Here is a 16971-nt window from a genome sequence, read left to right on the forward strand (position 1 = left end):
TGCAGCCACCTCTAATTCCACCAGATTGAAGTGTGTGGTGCGGTGGTGTTTTTTTAAATTGCAGAGGCACAAAGGATGGAAACTGCCCTGAACACTCACAAGTGAAAAGCCCAGTTCATTACAAATACAGCTGGAGTCAGTTGTCATGCAAAGTACATGTACAGTAAAGGAGTGAATAACATATCCATTCCAAGAGGTCACTGAGCTAGCAAAATCCAAAGCAAAACAGTAAATGGATATTTTAGTGTGTGCCAGTCTTGCTGAAAGCTTTCAAGTCATTTGAGGAATCTGCTGATACTTACAATAGAGAAAGACCCCAATGGGAATAGAGGGTATGAAGTTCCTATCTGGTGAATATTTTGTGATTTTGGCTAGAAGTAAGCAGTGGCATTAGACGTTAAAGTTTGTTTTTACTTTTCCAGTACTACTGTGTTGACGTCATCAAGAAATTAGCAAGCAAGCAACATGCTGTAGCTGAAATTTGTCTGCAGCATATTTTTTAAATTACATTTATGCAAGAAAATCCACCCAAGGAAAATGGTCAGTACCCACATCAGAAAATTTGGAATTTCCTTTTCTTAGAAATACTGCAAACAATCCATTAGAGTTTTTCTTTTACCAAAGAGGAGTTTTCTTCTTTTACCAAAGAGGAGTTTTCTTACCATTAAGTAAGGTCTTCCAGATGGCAAATTTTAATGAGATATCATGTTATTGAAAGACCGGTTCAACAGTATAACATGAGTTACTTGCACACGTTTCCATTAGTATTAGCTTATCAGAGAAACATTAAAATCCATTATATCAGCATAAAATTCTAAAATCATAGCCTAAAATGAGTGAAACAGTAAGGAAGGGGAAAGAAAGTGAGAAGAGACTTAAGTTTAATGACAATTTGGTCTGTGGAAAAATACATTAAAAACCTTAGTTTGGAGCCCTTTCATTATTGTTTAATTTCTGAAAATAATATCTGGCTCTTTGAAGAAAGAAGTTCTGTCAAAACTGCAGAATATATCCCATATTCTTCCAAAAGAAAATTTATAGGAGATTCACGTCTAAAAAAAAAAAAAATTAAAACTATACTGTCATCACTTAGTGCTTTAGGGTTGATATTTTGGAGGGAGTGTGAAAAAATTCTCTTTGTCCACACCAAGGCAGAAAGAGAATAAATGCATTTATCCATCTACTTAAAATTATGGGAGCCGGGATCTCCAGAATAACAGCTAATGCCAACAGGCTAAAATTTCCACAGCTAATTGGTGATGGGTTATTGTCAATGGGACACACCAGAGGAAGTGAGATGGTGACACTTTTCTATTTTAACTTGGTGCATTGCAACCATCACAGACAGGAGGAAGCTCTTCTTCATCTTGATGTCTGTCCTACATAGATGGTGAAACCAAAGCCCAGGGCAGTGAGAGATTTGCCTACAGTTAAACTTCCAGTAGGTGGCAGTACTAGGACTAAACCACCTGACAGCTTTGTCACCAAACAGGCTGCCATGAGCTCTAACATGGGGCAGGTTTTAAAGAGTAGTTTTGGGTATCTAAACCCCTCAAACTTTCGCATGTAAGAGCAATTTCACCAAATGGGTTTGGTTATTTTGTTAATACAAAAATATTATTTTTTTGTAGCAGGTGTGGATGAGCAGCCAAAGGTTAAAGAAAGAAATGGAAGCATCCCAAATCAGAATGTTATTTTTCTCCCTTTCAAAAGAAAAAGTAGGATCAAGTCAAACAAGTTAAGAATTTAATACTGTGGTATCTGGCTCTTGTCCATTAGGCAGTAGGCGCAGGTAACACCCACAGGATGAACAACCCGACAGGCGGTGGCACTGGAGAGGGGAGGTCCTGAGTGGGAGTACCGAGGAGGTACTTGGAGAGCTTGACGCAGTGGCTTTTTACCAACTAGTGCAAAGGAAGTTCAGACTTGAACACCTAATAAAGTGATTTTTGGTGCATCCTGTCTACCCTAGCTTTAGGGCATATATGGGCGGGTCCTGGGACTGACTTACCGACACATGCAGAAGTGACTTTGTACTTTTTTTTTTTTTTTTTGCGGTACGCGGGCCTCTCACTGTTGTGGCCTCTGCCGTTGCGGAGCACAGGCTCCGGACGCGCAGGCTCAGCGGCCATGGCTCACGGGCCCAGCCGCTCCGCGGCATGTGGGATCCTCCCGGACCGGGACACGAACCCGTGTCCCCTGCATCCGCAGGCAGACTCTCAACCACTGCGCCACCAGGGAAGCCCTGTACTTTTTCTCCAGAGGAAATCTTATGTCCTATTTTAAAGGTGTAATTAATGCCCACTGTTAGATTTGACTCATTAAATAATTTCTTTCTTTTAAAAAACATCAGTGGGGACCAGGTTTATTTAGAATTGTGTACAAAGTTCCTTCATCAATCTTGTTCCCTCCCCACATACATACCAAAATAAATTCTCATTCTGGCTCTTCTGACAATGATGAAGGGAAGACAAAAACCTCAGAAAATTGAGAGGCTACATCTGGATGATGGGGGTTGTCCCTTCTCTTTTATAATACAGAAATGATGGTGGGAACTCAGGGTCCCAGGAATAAAAAGGTAAGGCTCCTATTTGCCTTCTTCATTCTGGATGAGTTCGCACAAGATCTCTAAATCTGGGCACAGCCAGAATTCAAGCTTTAGACAATGGGCTTCTAATTCCCCTCATCAGCAACTGTTTTGATTTGTTCATTACCTAACCATGTCAGGGGAGATGCATCTTTTTTTTTTTTTTTTTTTTTTTTTGCGGTACGCGGGCCTCTCACCATCGTGGCCTCTCTCATTGCGGAGCACAGGCTCAGCAGCCATGGCTCACGGGCCCAGTCGCTCCGCAGCATGTGGGATCCTCCCGGACCGGGGCACGAACCCGTGTCCCCTGCATCGGCAGGCAGACTCTCAACCACTGCGCCACCAGGGAAGCCCAGAGATGCATCGTTAGTAGGTTCTTTTTTAATGATGTTGTCACCTTTCTGTGACTAAATTTTCCGTGACCTTATAAGATGGATGAATGTCTTGATCTTGGCTACAAGGTAAGTATCTCATGACATGTACTTTAAATAACATTTACATGAATACAGCAAAATGTAAGATTATGCCTCCTTGGCCATTTACAAGGTCACACAATGCCAGGAGGCAACCCCTAGCTTCTCAGAAAGCATGGGCACGTCATGCCTGAGCCTGACAAATGTGCCACCACACGTATGCATTTCTTTAGCAACTGTGCTGCGTGTAGTATTCTCTATTCTAAAGACAGGGGCATGTGAAAGGAGCCTGAAGGTCCTCCTAGTGTTAATGGGACCATCTCATAAGTAACATGGGGAATTAAAGGACCACCTCTCAGTGAGCTTATCCATGAGACAGGTTCTTGCAGAAAGAGTATCTTTCCAGGTCACATTTCCCAATCAAGTTTAAAAGGCTGAGTGTGTATTTGCATTCTAGATATTTTAGAATCTAAAGTCAAGAGTGATCTTATACAACCGTAACATTAATTCTTCTTACACGTATATTTCATCTCTTTCTTGTTTTTTAAGTAGTAAAAGTCTGACAGTGATTAAGTCAACTTTCAGAGAAAACCAGAGCCCTTACCGGGAGTGCAGCTGGTAATTGTGTAAATCAGGGCCTTTCACTTTTAAAAGCATTATGTTCATTCACGTCAAAACCCATTTGTAGTTATTCGACCCTCAATTTAACATGCACCTGGTCATACAGTGTGGGTCTCTCCTTCCTTTGAGGCATTTGAATATGCCTGAGGATCTGTGACAGGAGGAAGTAGACCAGAGATGACAAGAGGAACCAATATTCATTTCCACACCCACAGACACCTTTCAGCACTTATTTAATTCTCACCCGACCCTATGAGGGAGGTTGCATTTTGAAGGTGTGGAAAGTCAGGTACAGAAAGGGGAAACAATTTGTCCCAGAGGTCACTTGCTCCAGTTTAGCCTGGACTGAAAACACATCTGCCTGACTCCAAAAACGGAGCTTCTCTCACTACAAATGCTGCTAGCTCTGTATTCAAAGTCATTGCCATAGGATGATGAGGATTGAGGACTCAGAGGGAGATGGTGACATCCTTTTTAGCCCCAGGTCCTGCTGAAGGTGGTTGGGGACCTCACATACCGTAGGTTCTATCAATCCAAAATGTGAAAATACCTTCATATTTGTATGCAAGGATCTTACATCAAACTCCAGCTATTTAATTGGCCACAGTGCCAAGCATCCATCTCTTGGTAATATTCCCAGAATAACATCCGATAGCACTTAATCAGCAGTAAAGTGACCCAAGGATGAGTTTAGCGAGGGTGGACTCTGAGGGCCACTGACGTTCTCTGCCCCCAAGGCCTCCTCATCATTCATTCTCCTTTCCAACATAAAGCTGGGTCCCACAGGCTAATGGCTGTAGCTAAGGACATTTCCATAATAAACTCAGTCGTTAAACCAAGCTGTACACCTCTGTTTTCTTTGCTGGCAAAAGGAATTGCTGCAGAACTGTCAATCCTTGCAAAAAAAGGCTCCTATATGCTCATCAAACAAATAAACAAATAACCCATGTCATTTTTTTAAAAAAGTTCAGTTGCTGTGCAGCAGTGAACAGACACAAAAGGACCAGTTTATGCCTAGAAGGAAAAATGACCGTCTTCAAAGCAACCCGTTTGGTGGCAGTCATGATCATTAGGGAAAGTAATATCTGTTAAAAAGCAGTAAATGCCTGTTTCCAAACAGAATGGACTGGCATGCAGAGGAGATGTGAACCCAGTCAAACATCCCCAGGCTCCCCGGAGAATCATTATGCTCTGTCGTGTTAACTCACTTCCTTCTTGATTTTTCCACTTTTTCTTTTTCTTCCCTGCTGAATATTATCACCTCAAATCAAATTAAGTACTAATAGTAAGTGCGCACAGCAATCACTTCAGAAAAGCAAAACATTCAGACTCAAGAGGTTATATAAAAATATTATTTCTCACAATAAAGATTGAGAGCCCAGATGGAACTGTGAGAGTTCCAAGAACTCTCAGTTATAGCAAGTCTTCAGTTGCTATAACTTCAGTTATAGCAACTGAAGCTGCTGGTCAGGTAACTAGTGGAGCCACCAACAAATAATAAAATCTAAATCATTTAAAAAGAGTACCCTCTCCTATCTGTACTCCAGCTCTCTTTTCAAATCCCTTCCTCTAGCTCTAAGATCTCTAATTATTAATAATAATAGCAATAATGTATCAAGATGGGAAATAACTGTTGGATCGCTCTTTTCTTTGGTAAGATGGCACAAAACAGCAATATGACACATTGGGAAAATTCAGAGTCTGACTCAACATGCTGACTGTTATCCAATGACTTTTTAATAATAAAAATGTCACGGATAATTTATTTTGGACTTGATTTTTCAAAGAGAATGGCTCCTCCAATAAGATTTAACATATTGGTTTTTAAATATTATAAATTAAAGATGGCCCCTGAAATATATAACTATATGGAATAAACTTCTGCTATAACATGGCTGGTAATTAAGGTGTGTCTTATTCATATGTTCCCAAACTAAGAATTCAATCTTATTAAGTTGGTATTAGTATTCTATTTGGAAAATAAATTGTTATTTATTCTTTTTTAAAAGACAAATCAAGTTAAGACTATTGTTTAAGTTCTTGGCAACAAAGAAGAGCAAGGGTTATAAAAAGAACTTTTCAATTTACTTTGCCATCTATAGGATTCCCTGAACTACTCAAACTAAATGGTAAAGAAAAAGAAGTCCTTTGAAATGCACTTTGTGAACAAACAAGATAAGAGAATGCACACAAGATAATTCTCCAGTTAACATAGCTTCTCTCTATCTTCCCAATTTCTACCCTGGGTCATATATTGGCAGGGTCTAGCTGATCTTGATTGACACTGAAAGTGGTGATATTCCACATCAACCAGGTTGCTCTCACCAAAGGTGTCTGTAAATCATGAGTTAATTATACTGGAAAGAAAAGTGAGCAATTAAAAAGTAATTCGTTCCACAGAACTGGAAACGTTTGAGGGTATGTACCTGAGGAAAGCATGGGGGTACTGAGGTAACTGTCAGGAGGAGGTGAACACAGATTTCAGTGAACATGAAAAGAATAAAAACTCATCTGTGTTAATGCTCTAAGGAAAAGCTATTTTCAGATGGCTAATGAAAGCATACTATGCTAAGCCGAAAGAGTAAAGAATCGCAAGTATTGGTGTTAAGGACCCTAGAAAACTAATTAAACATCTTAATTTTATAGATGAGAACACTATGGCGCCAAGAGATTGGAAGACTTATGTAAGATCACATTAAGAGCTGGAAGATGCCCCAAATGTAAACATTGGTTGTCTTGAGTCTACGGTCATTGTCTCTTCTACCACCAATGAGACACTTCTTTATGATCTGTGAGTTCTTTCAAGTCAAGTAATAAACTGTGCTAGGTCCTGCAAATATTCCTACCTATGTGCAGTATAGGATGCAAAAAATTAGATTTGTAATTATGGTACACAATGATAAGAACTATTTACTGACTGTTGCTCAAGCTAGGGCACCCATCCTAGACTTACGGTGTCAACAAAGGCTTCTCAGTCGACCTAATATCTAGACTCGTTCCTTGAAGGAGAAGTAAAGATTACATAAAGGAAGAGAGAGAGGAGGAGAAAGCTGTTTTACATGGAGGAAACAGCTGACACATGTGATTGGGGGTAAAGAGAGTTGTCATGTTTGAGGAAGTGAAGGGAATTCAATGTGGTTGGATCACTGAGTGCTTGGGGTTGAGGGGAGAGAGACGGGGCAGGAAAGGTAAGCAGGGCTCACCAAATCCTGAAGGCCTTTATGCCTAGTTAAGGAATTTGGGATTTCTCTTAAGGTAATGGGCAGACAGAGAATTTTAAAACAGTAAAGTGCAGTGATTAGATTTGCATTTTGGAAAGAACATTATGACAGTTGAGTGAAAAAAAAAATGATAGGGGAGGTAGGCACAGAGGGAACCAAAGCAGTTAGTCTGAGGTAGTAACGCAGAAGATAAAGGATAGTCATCTAATAAAGTATCTAAGGGGGGTGGAGAGGGGTGTTTGGACTTCAGATATTCAGGCCATAGGATTAAAATACTTGATGATAAATGAATAGAAATAGATGTGGGTCATCAGTGAAAGGGTCAAACATTACTCTGAAGTCTCTGGCCAAAGCCTTGCCTAGGAGACCTTTGGGAGACCATCATCCCTCAGTTAAAGACTTAGAGACAATTTTACCAACAATAGAAACTCAAGACAGCTTTGTACTTGCTCATCATGAGTGAAACTGTGGAAATCTGGGTACATGTCAAAGATTCTGCATTCTACAGGAAATCCTCTTCAAAATGCTGTAACCTGGTTGTGCTGCACTGAGGCAGTCATAAATCTCTGATGAGACTTTCCCAAGAAAAAACAAACAGCCTAACAGGTACCCATCCCCACATCCCAAGGCCGTTTCAGCCTCTCCATATTTCCTAGTGGATTATGGGTTCAATGTCCTATGCCCTGCTCAGGCAGCATTAATGGTGATCTATTCTATTTTCTGGTGGAAGTTCGTTAACCCAAAGGAAGCAGAGTTAGGGCTGCTAAGTAAGAGGAATAAGAGGATTGACTCAAGGAAACTGGAAAACTAAGGTTTTCTAGTTCAAAACTGGAGGAATGAATTGAGTTGTATACTTTTGGGCTATGGAGTGTCCCAATCCCCACCAAGGACATAATTCAGGTACTCACCCCTTCGCCGCCATTTTCACCTGTCTTGGCAAGCATTTCCTGTAGGGCTCTGACAGAGAGGGACTGTTCCAGTACAAAATTGCAGACGCAGAGATCTGGAGGAACATACTGTGGAAATAAAACCAGAATGAGGATACCTACTCATATCAGTTGGGGATCAGTCACGCAATAACATCTCAAGGGCAAAGAGCCTATGAATCAAAGTAACACTTGGATCGATGGATGGATGAATGAGTACAAAAGGTAGCTTTTTTAAAAAATTCACGTTACAATGGGTTTCAAGCTGGATTCTAAAGGATGAGGAGAAGAAAAGCCCCAAGTCTCAAGGGAACAGCGACCAAAATGTCAGGATCAGCTTGAGTAATGGCTGGGGGCACACATGGGAGAAGAATACACATCCAGCCTTGCTGAAGGAGAGAAGGCTTATCGACACTGATGTCTGGGTGGGACCAAAGGAAGAAAGTCACTGGGATCTCATCCACAATAATTTGTAAGAGGACAAGACCAGAATAGTGACCAAACACTCGGAAATAGTGACCAAAATAGGGAGCCCATTTACTTGTTAAGAAAATCTGGATACCACAGTGTAAAAAGAGAGGATTAAGAGCTATATAAATTTAATTCTGAACAAAGAAATTGATGAACCCTACAACAATCATTCTAATTTATTATATGCTCAGGTAATACCATGATATTTTCAAACATTTCTCAAAAACAGACAGCCTTCTCTGCAGATTGACTAGTAATAGCTAATGCTCATTGAGTACTTTTCTGTGCCAGGTACTGTTTTAAGTGCTTTGCTTATATTGGCTCATTTAATTTTCACAATCACTCCATGTATACATACTGTTTATCTCTCAGTTTACAGCCAAGGAAACTAAGGCACAGAGAAGTTAGGTCACCTGCCCAAGGTCATGGCTTACACTTGGGTGAGTTGGATTCAAATCTAGGCACTCTGTCTCCAAATCCATACACTTAGCTCTGTTCCTGGTGCTGATGAAAATATTACAGATTTTTTTCACAACGAGACTATTTTCTTTTTAAAATAAATTTATTTATTTATTTATTTATTTATTCATTTTTGGCTGCATTGGGTCTTTGTTACTGTGTGCAGGTCTTCTCTAGTTGTGGCGAGTGGGGGCTACTCTTTGTTGCTGTGCATGGGCTTCTCATTGCGGTGACTTCTCTTGTTGTGGAGCACGGGCTCTAGGTGCACGGGCTTCAGTAGTTGTGGCACGTGGGCTCAGTAGTTGTGGCACATGAGCTTAGGTGCTCCGCGACACGCGGGATCTTCCCAGACCAGGGCTTGAACCCGTGACCCCTGTATTGGCAGGCAGATTCTCAACCACTGCGCCACCAGGGAAGCCCTAGACTATTTTCAATCAGCAAATATTTAAGTTTTATATGTATGCAAAACACAGTGCTTGGTATTGAGAAAGATATAAAGACATGCAAAACAAAATCAATGCTCCTCAGGAGTTTACAATCCGGTTCCACGATACATCATTTTCCTTGGGAATACAGCTTATATTCACCTTGCACACCAAGCCTTTGTTTCCTCTGTGATATTGACTGAACATTGACACCATCAGAGTAACAGGAATAAGGAATGAGGGCCAGAAGTCACCAACAGCTTTGTCTAACGCTAGGAGACAGGTAACACTGTTTCTATGGAGCTCCAACTTAAAAGCTAAAAGCAAGCCTGCTATTAAAGCACAGATAACCCCTCTGATTTTCAACATTTTCATTTTTAAAATAAAGATTATGGAATTGGCGATCTTTACTTTCCCTTTAATTTCCAAGTGTTTGTACCTTCTTCCTCCTCCTCCCCAACCTCAATGCCCTCAAAACTAAAATGATGTCCCACTTGTTGGACCTGCCCACTCTTTCCCTTTAGTAAAGTTTTAAGACCCCCTTAAGCCAAGAGTGGCTCATCCTATCCTGAAGGCCACTGGCCCATGGGTGACATACATTTTGCCACTTAAATCTTTTCTACTTAGGATCTCTACAGTCACAAATCCTAAAAACCCAGACTCCCTAGAATTCTGGTGTTACAGAAAATTGCCCAGTTCTCTTTACGAACATGATGTAACCAAGGAGAAACTGTATGTAACACGAGGAGACAACAGCCTTTATTTTACGTTTCTTGCTTCGTTTTCAACGTTTGTTCCTGCTGTAGGTAATTAACTCATTTGTATGAGACTCGAGCAAGCAGACGGCTGGTGATGCAGGGCAAGGCTTCATATCAGGAAGTGTTTTAGAGTACATATTGCATCATTACAAGTACCAGACAATAATATGATAAAGCATTTCCCTAAAGACCATATGCCGTAAATATATATAGTCCAACTCAGTCTCCCAAAAGAGGATGCCACCTCAGAAGATTTTACAGAGGTTTTTTTCCTACCATATCTTGGTCTATCTGGATCTCATGTCACCAGAAGAGGAAGCAAAAAGAGCTAGGGTTTGAGTGTCTCCTCTTCCTCCTTCACTTCAATAGAGCATGCGATTTGGAGATTTCTCTATTCAGGAATGTCTACAGGTATGGGTGCGTTTTGGCTAATCAGCTGAATGACCCCAACATTCATGCTCACTTTTACAAGAACCCTATTTAGTCCAGTCTCTTTAAGACAGAAACCTTCACAGCTCCAAGTGCTAGAGATCCTGTCCTTATACGAGATTGTGTGATTCTGTCAGCTCTCTTTCCTCCTGTTCTGGTTTGCTTGGACAGGGATAGGAGTTCTCCCCCGGCGATGCCATCCCCCATCCAGATAGAGGACCACGGATACCAGACACGAGGCATGCTCCAATTACATTTTTCTTTTCCCTGCAGATATTAAAAGTCCCAAGGTGGTCGTGATTTAATTACTGGTACAAATGGGTACATTTACAGAGGGAGAGTGAGCATATGGGGAGGAAGCATCTCATATGGGAACACTGTATCTGCCACTGGTTTACACAGTTTCCTTACAGTTTCGTTTTTCTTCCTCGAGAGTGTGGTCTTGCCTGGACTCTCCGTGCTCGGGGATAAGGTCACACCACTCCAAGACCAGGCAGAACAACCTGTGGGGTGGGGAACAGGGCAACAGGAATATCTGGAGGAAAACAAGATGCAGCTAGCAGCTTGTGGCATGGAGCGCAGAGCACAGAGCCATCTGACCTACTCCACCAGCTGCCATCCTTAATTAAACTCCACACTGGCCTGAGCTCTCACCTCCACATTTCCCAAGAATGAGCCAAGGCCACTGGTCCATCAAAGCTAATTTGTCTGCAGCATGAGAGTTTCCCCAGGAGGCTGGCTCATTGTCTCTGTGCTCTGGAGCCTGTGCCTCGGTCACTGCCTGGCAGGCGTGGGACATGTGTTTGATGATTCTCAGCATGGAGAGAAGGGTTCTGTTGACATCTGTTCTGAAATAGCTCCTCATCACTCTCCCCAGCCCTGTCCTCAGCCTAGAGAGGCACCATGTTTCCAAATGTCCTACAGAAAACCTTGAGATGCCAGGGCTCTGCATAAGCCAGGAACTAGGTATTCATTTCACCCCACTATGTAGAAAACAGTGAAAGGGAAGGCCTATGGACCCTCCATGTTCCATAAATCTATGTAACATATACCTCGCTGCACTCAAAGTATTTTTCTGGGACTTACTAAGTCCCAGAAGGTGGGAATTTAACCCTCCTGTTATTGGATTCATCTAGCATTTTTCTACCTAGCACGCCACAATGTACACTCACCAGGGTACTAGCTTGTACGAGGCAATCCTTCAGGGAAATGAAGAGAAGACGTAGTTAACAGAAAGAGGGCTGCTCTCCCTCTATTATGCTGTTAACCACAGTCGCTGCGGCTTATACAGTTCTTCACGCAATGCAGTCTGTTTCCCTAGATTGTGGGTATCTTGCAAAATCTGTGTCTGACTCTACTTTTTCTATCCTTAGTAGACAGTACAGCAAGTGCTCAACTCAAGCCTTCTTGAGCTGACTTTCTGTGTCCTAGACTATCCGAGAGTATGTGACTGGTGGTATAGCTGTGGTTGCAGCACTGAGCATGCACTTGCCTGTTGAGCCCCTTCCCCAAGCCTCCTGCTTAAGATTCAAGGGACCCTTCTTCTCTCATTGTCATGGGTCTCCTCCCACTTCTCTGTTAGCCCATCTGGCTCTCATACGGCCATGCCTCAAAAATATGCCCTGTAAGTGCAGCAATGGCTTTGAATGAGAAGCAATATAGGTTATATTGGTTAAGAGCAAACCCTCTAGCACAGGATTGCCTGAGGTCCTATCTCTGTTCAACCGCTTATTAGCTGAATGGCATTAGGCAGATAACTTAGTCTCTTTGCCTCAGTTTCCTTACCTGTAAAGTAGAGATCTCAGAGTACCCACCTCTCAGAATAAACTAATTTTTTATATTTAAAGAACTTATTATACGGTCTGGCACACAGTAAGTACTCAATAAATGTCAAATGTTGTCCACACAGGGCAGTGAAATCCACATATCAATAACTCACTTAAATGTTTATGTATATATCTACTATTTTTAATGTTCTTATTTTGTGTAAGGATAAGGCAAAATCCCTGCTCCTCAAGATTGTGCGGTCTCGTGCAGTATTGGGGAACCAAACGGAAAATTTCCAAAGTATGATTCAAAAGGCCAATAGGTGGGTAAGGAAGCGTGAGGAAGCACCCAGAGTTGTGGCCAGCATTGCCCTCTGAGGAATGCGCCATTAAGACCCTCATAAGCCTCAGGGCCCGATTGTAATCTCCTTGGTATGCATCCTGGACTTTATGGTTTGAACGTAAAAAAGGAGATGGCCTTTGGCCAGATCGCTCCAGAGACCTGCTCAGATACTGAGAGTCCCTGGTTGTTCCCTAAAGCTAGGAAAAGCAACCCTGGAGGGGAAGTTGGTGCCTTTGTGGAACAAGCAATAAACCCGCTGATGCAGCTATGGTGGTGACTAGCCGAGATGAAAGCCCAGTTCTATAGAAAAATGTTTATGCAAAGTCCCTGCTTTACAATGACTATGCAAAGTCCCTGCTTTACAATGACTATGCAAAGTCCCTGCTTTAGGGGTATATATATGGCTATGCTTTGTTATTAAATTTGCCTTGCAACCATCAGTTGTCTGTGCCCTTCTGATCCCATACCTTGGTGCTTTCCATTCCCTACCCCCTCTCGTCGATTGTTGCTGGACTTTGAGGACCCACAGCAGCTGGCGGCACAGAGTTGAACAGGGCTAGAGTGGAGAGAGGGGGAGGGGGAGGGGAACAAGCAAAGGGAGGTGAGAAGTGAGACTGAGAAAGAAGTAGGTGCTAGAGTGAGGGTCTTGAGTCACCCTGCCAAGGATTTCGGACTCTGTCTTCAGTGCAATAGCCTACATTCAAGAAAGTGACCAAATCAAATGTGCATCTTTGAAAGATCACTGCAGGTCCAGTGTGAAGCGGGCTAGACCAAGGCAGAGAAACTAGATAGGAAGTTGTTGCAATAAACTGGTTACAAGGGGACAATGGCATGAATTAAAGTAATGGTAGTTGAAATGGAGATAAAGCAGTGAATTTGAAAAATCTTCAGAAGTTAAGAGAGAGAAGATCTGGTGACTAATTGGACGTAGGAGAGGAGTGGAAGATAACCAGTGTTTCTATCAGATGGGAAAAGAGTGCAAAAAAGAATTCAGGAAGAACAAGCCACACCAAGGGTCAAAAGTACCACGAAGACAGTAATTGCACTCGGCAAATTGTCCCTGGATCTCCATTTGGGCAACAGAATGATGATGGGAGAGCAAAGTCTCTGAGATGATGTAGTGGTATCCCTGCAGGTGTCAGAGGAGGGAGGCTCACCTGGGAGAAGAGAAGGAATCTGAGAGAATGACACATGTTCTCCACAAAAGGAGAATTCCTGGAGACGCAGCAACGAAAGTCAGCCCAAGTAACCTTACTTCCAACCCCATCAGGCAGTCAGCCAATATTTAGAGAACCTAACAGTATGCATTCAGTATTGTACTAGCTGCTGTGGGGAACAAAAGAGAAAAGACATGGTTTCTATCCTTTAAGGAATTCTTAAGCTATTTGAAGAGACAGATCTACTATAGATGAGACTTTATGAAACAATAAAAAAGTTTACATTTAATGCTAAATTGGAGAGTATGAGTTATATGTCTTGCAGGACCGAGAGGCCTCTCAGCCATGTTGGGATGGGGAAAGGCCAGCCCAGGCTGGAGCATGGCCTAAAGAGGGTTTATGTGGGCAAGTAGCTCCTGGCACAGAGCCAGAACTCGAACTTTTGCTTAATGAATGAACAAGACGGGAGAGTTATCCTTCCATTTCCTTGTGTGGATTCTTCCCTTCTGTTTAAAATTCCATTCGTTGAAGCAGCATTTTTAAGTTATAGGCTTTCCAGAACCTCTGTCCTAACTTCCCTTTGCTTTCTCACCTAATTCACCATCCCCCCAACTCACCTCCATGGGCACCGTGTCTGCTGGCAAGAGGCAGAGCTGGACTCTGTCCCCAGTGGTCTGGCTTCTGCATGCCTTGTTTGTTCCATTTCACCACAGTGCCTCACACAGGACTGATAACCATCTCCCTGTGATGGCCCAATGCAGTCCTACTCAAAGACTATGGATGAGAAGACTTCCCAAGCCCTCGGGGGCAGAAAATTATTCTCTCCTCCAGAAAATGTTCCAGGTCAATCTGGCCCCACCCAGTACGCTGTGGCATTGGGTAAGACCAACTTTCTATGGGTGAGCATCAGGATGGCTAGAGATAGGACATGTAGCTTGTATTTCAGGAGCTTTAAGCACTTCACAGACATGATCTCATCCACCTACAGCAGACATGAGCTCATTTGTGGACTGCCTCTTTGTTATTGATAATACCTAATTATCTGTAATGTGTTTATACTTCAAAGGCAGAGCTGATCGTTAACCAAACTAACACCTACATCTCATCCCAAGCAAGTTTTAAGTATTTATGCAGTTAAGCGCCTTTTAAATCTACCTTTGTCACCTCTGCTAAGTTTTTGATAGATTATAATGAAGAAAGTTATATAGTGAATATTTAAACCTGAAGCTGTTGCCCAGTCTCTGTATTTCTACAAAAATAGTTGGTGGCTTTACATCTATTTTAGAGGTGGGTCAACTGAGATACCAAGGAATTAGGTAAAACTTATATGGGCAAGTGGAGAAATAAGAATAGAATTCATATATACATTTAAAATGTATCCATTTACCTATCTATATAATTGTAGCACGTACTGTACTAAATCCTTTATAAATATTACCTCAGTTAACTATTACATCAACTCTTTTAGCAAAAAGATTATAGATAGACAGTTTATAAATGAGAAAACTGTGACTCATAAAGGTTGAAACACCTCCCCACAACCACATGCTGATAACAGCATTTAAATCGGGAATTCCAAACTCAACGCTTTCTGATACTGTGTCAATATTCTTTTTTTGTTTGTTTTTTTGTTTGTTTGGTTTTTTTGTGGTTTTTTTGTTGTTTTTTGGGGGGGGTTTTTGTTGTTTTTTTTACGCGGGCCTCTCACTGCTGTGGCCTCTCCCGCCGCGGAGCACAGGCTCCGGACGCGCAGGCTCAGCGGCCATGGCTCACGGGCCCAGCCACTCCGCGGCATGTGGGATCTTCCCGGACCGGGGCACGAACCCGTGTCCCCTGCATCGGCAGGCAGACTCTCAACCGCTGCGCCACCAGGGAAGCCCCTGTGTCAATATTCTTGAAGAGAAGGTTCTCATCCTTATACCAACACTGGGTTGTGGAACTCTAATTCTACTAGGCTACCTCCTCCCAATTCTTTTTTTTGCCACACCGAGCAGCATGTGGGGATCTTAGTTTCCCAACCAGGAATCGAACCCATGCCCCATGCAGTGGAAGCACAGAGTCTTAACCAGTGGACCACCAGGGAAGTCTCCTGCCAATTTTTATACTTTAATAATTTAAGGGCTTCATATTAGGTTCTTGACTATCTCAGGAAGAGTTCTCTACTCTGGAAATGGCTACTGCAGATTATGGGCTGCAGTTTGTGGGACTATCGGGGCTCAAGCTTTCTAAAATTGAGATTCCTGGCAAGCAAGCTCATTTCCATCTTTATGCAGTTCTGAAATCTGAAATCAACTTACCATGTAAGCTCTCTCTTCCAAAAAGCAATTCAACTCTGGGCATGATGGGAACAAGTTTCCACCAAGGACATACATGTGGAGATTTTAAACATGTGTACATCCAGATTTTAAACATGTCGAGGGAAGAGACTTTGCCTATCTGTGTTAAAAGCTATCATGAAACAAGTTTAAAATGTATAAAACCTAGCTTAAGTTTTTTAAAAATATATTTTGCTATGGAAAGGGATCTTTCAGAAAGGTCTTTCGGAAAATATATACAGAAACTATTCAAAACATTTGAGTTCCAATTTTTGCCTGAACTTCGCTAACAAAAACCATTATACATAAACAGTAAGGCACACAATTTAAACTTACAGCTGGAAAACATTCCTTTGGGGAGCAGAGGAGTAAGATTCTATTATCTTTTAAAGGAATGAAGTGAAGAAGGTGCCCTCTGATGCCCGAGGAATCAACCAAAGGAAGGCAATGCTCTCAGTATCCCCCAGCCTCTTGGCGGTTCTTCATTCTAGGCAACGGTGAGCATCCCTGGGAGGACTGACAGCTATGGAAAATCACTACCACAGCACAAGGAGACTTACTAAGCAAAATCACTCACGGTCATTAGCAGAACAACTGCAGCATCTGATGCCATTCTGGCCTGAGGTTTACTCCAAGAAAGAGGGAGTATTCAGAAGGAAAGGGATGGAATAAGTTGATTATGCATAAGGGAGAGGAAGATTACCAAGTTACAGAAAGCTGTTGATATTTTTAAAAAATAAAATAAAAAGCTTCTACTAGGGAGCTAAATATTTACTTGAGGAGAACACTTGCTGAAACACTTCTTACGTGAGCGAGGAGCCACTGCCACCTAGAAGCAGGAAGTCCAAATTGCAGGACAAATATCCTTTGATAAAAGTCCTGCCAAGAAATACCAGTGCAAAGTGTAAAGAACTAAAAACACCCACAATCACTGTTTCTTTGCCTCATCCCTCAAATGCCCAGATACTGGCTGTTTAATTCACAATGATCCATGGATCCATTACAGTCTAGCCTCTCATAGGGAGAATGTTTATTAATTCAATCAAGAGCCACACTTGCAACATCAACTATCCTTTTGAT

At 42.1% G+C, this 16971-nt stretch overlaps 1 protein-coding gene across 9 annotated transcripts in view; it reads right to left on the reverse strand.

Moving 5' to 3' along the window:
• Positions 1-16971, reverse strand: part of RYR3 (ryanodine receptor 3) — a 550085-nt gene that overhangs the window by 322009 nt on the left and 211105 nt on the right. For all 9 annotated transcript variants that reach the window (XM_067028902.1, XM_067028901.1, XM_059058605.2 and 6 more), the window contains exon 3: positions 7751-7858. In XM_067028902.1, coding sequence (XP_066885003.1) covers positions 7751-7858 — 108 coding nt within the window. The remainder of the gene's footprint in view (positions 1-7750; positions 7859-16971) is intronic.

This window comes from Kogia breviceps, chromosome 3 (genome assembly GCF_026419965.1).
Source record: "Kogia breviceps isolate mKogBre1 chromosome 3, mKogBre1 haplotype 1, whole genome shotgun sequence".
NCBI classification, from domain to species: domain Eukaryota; kingdom Metazoa; phylum Chordata; class Mammalia; order Artiodactyla; family Physeteridae; genus Kogia; species Kogia breviceps.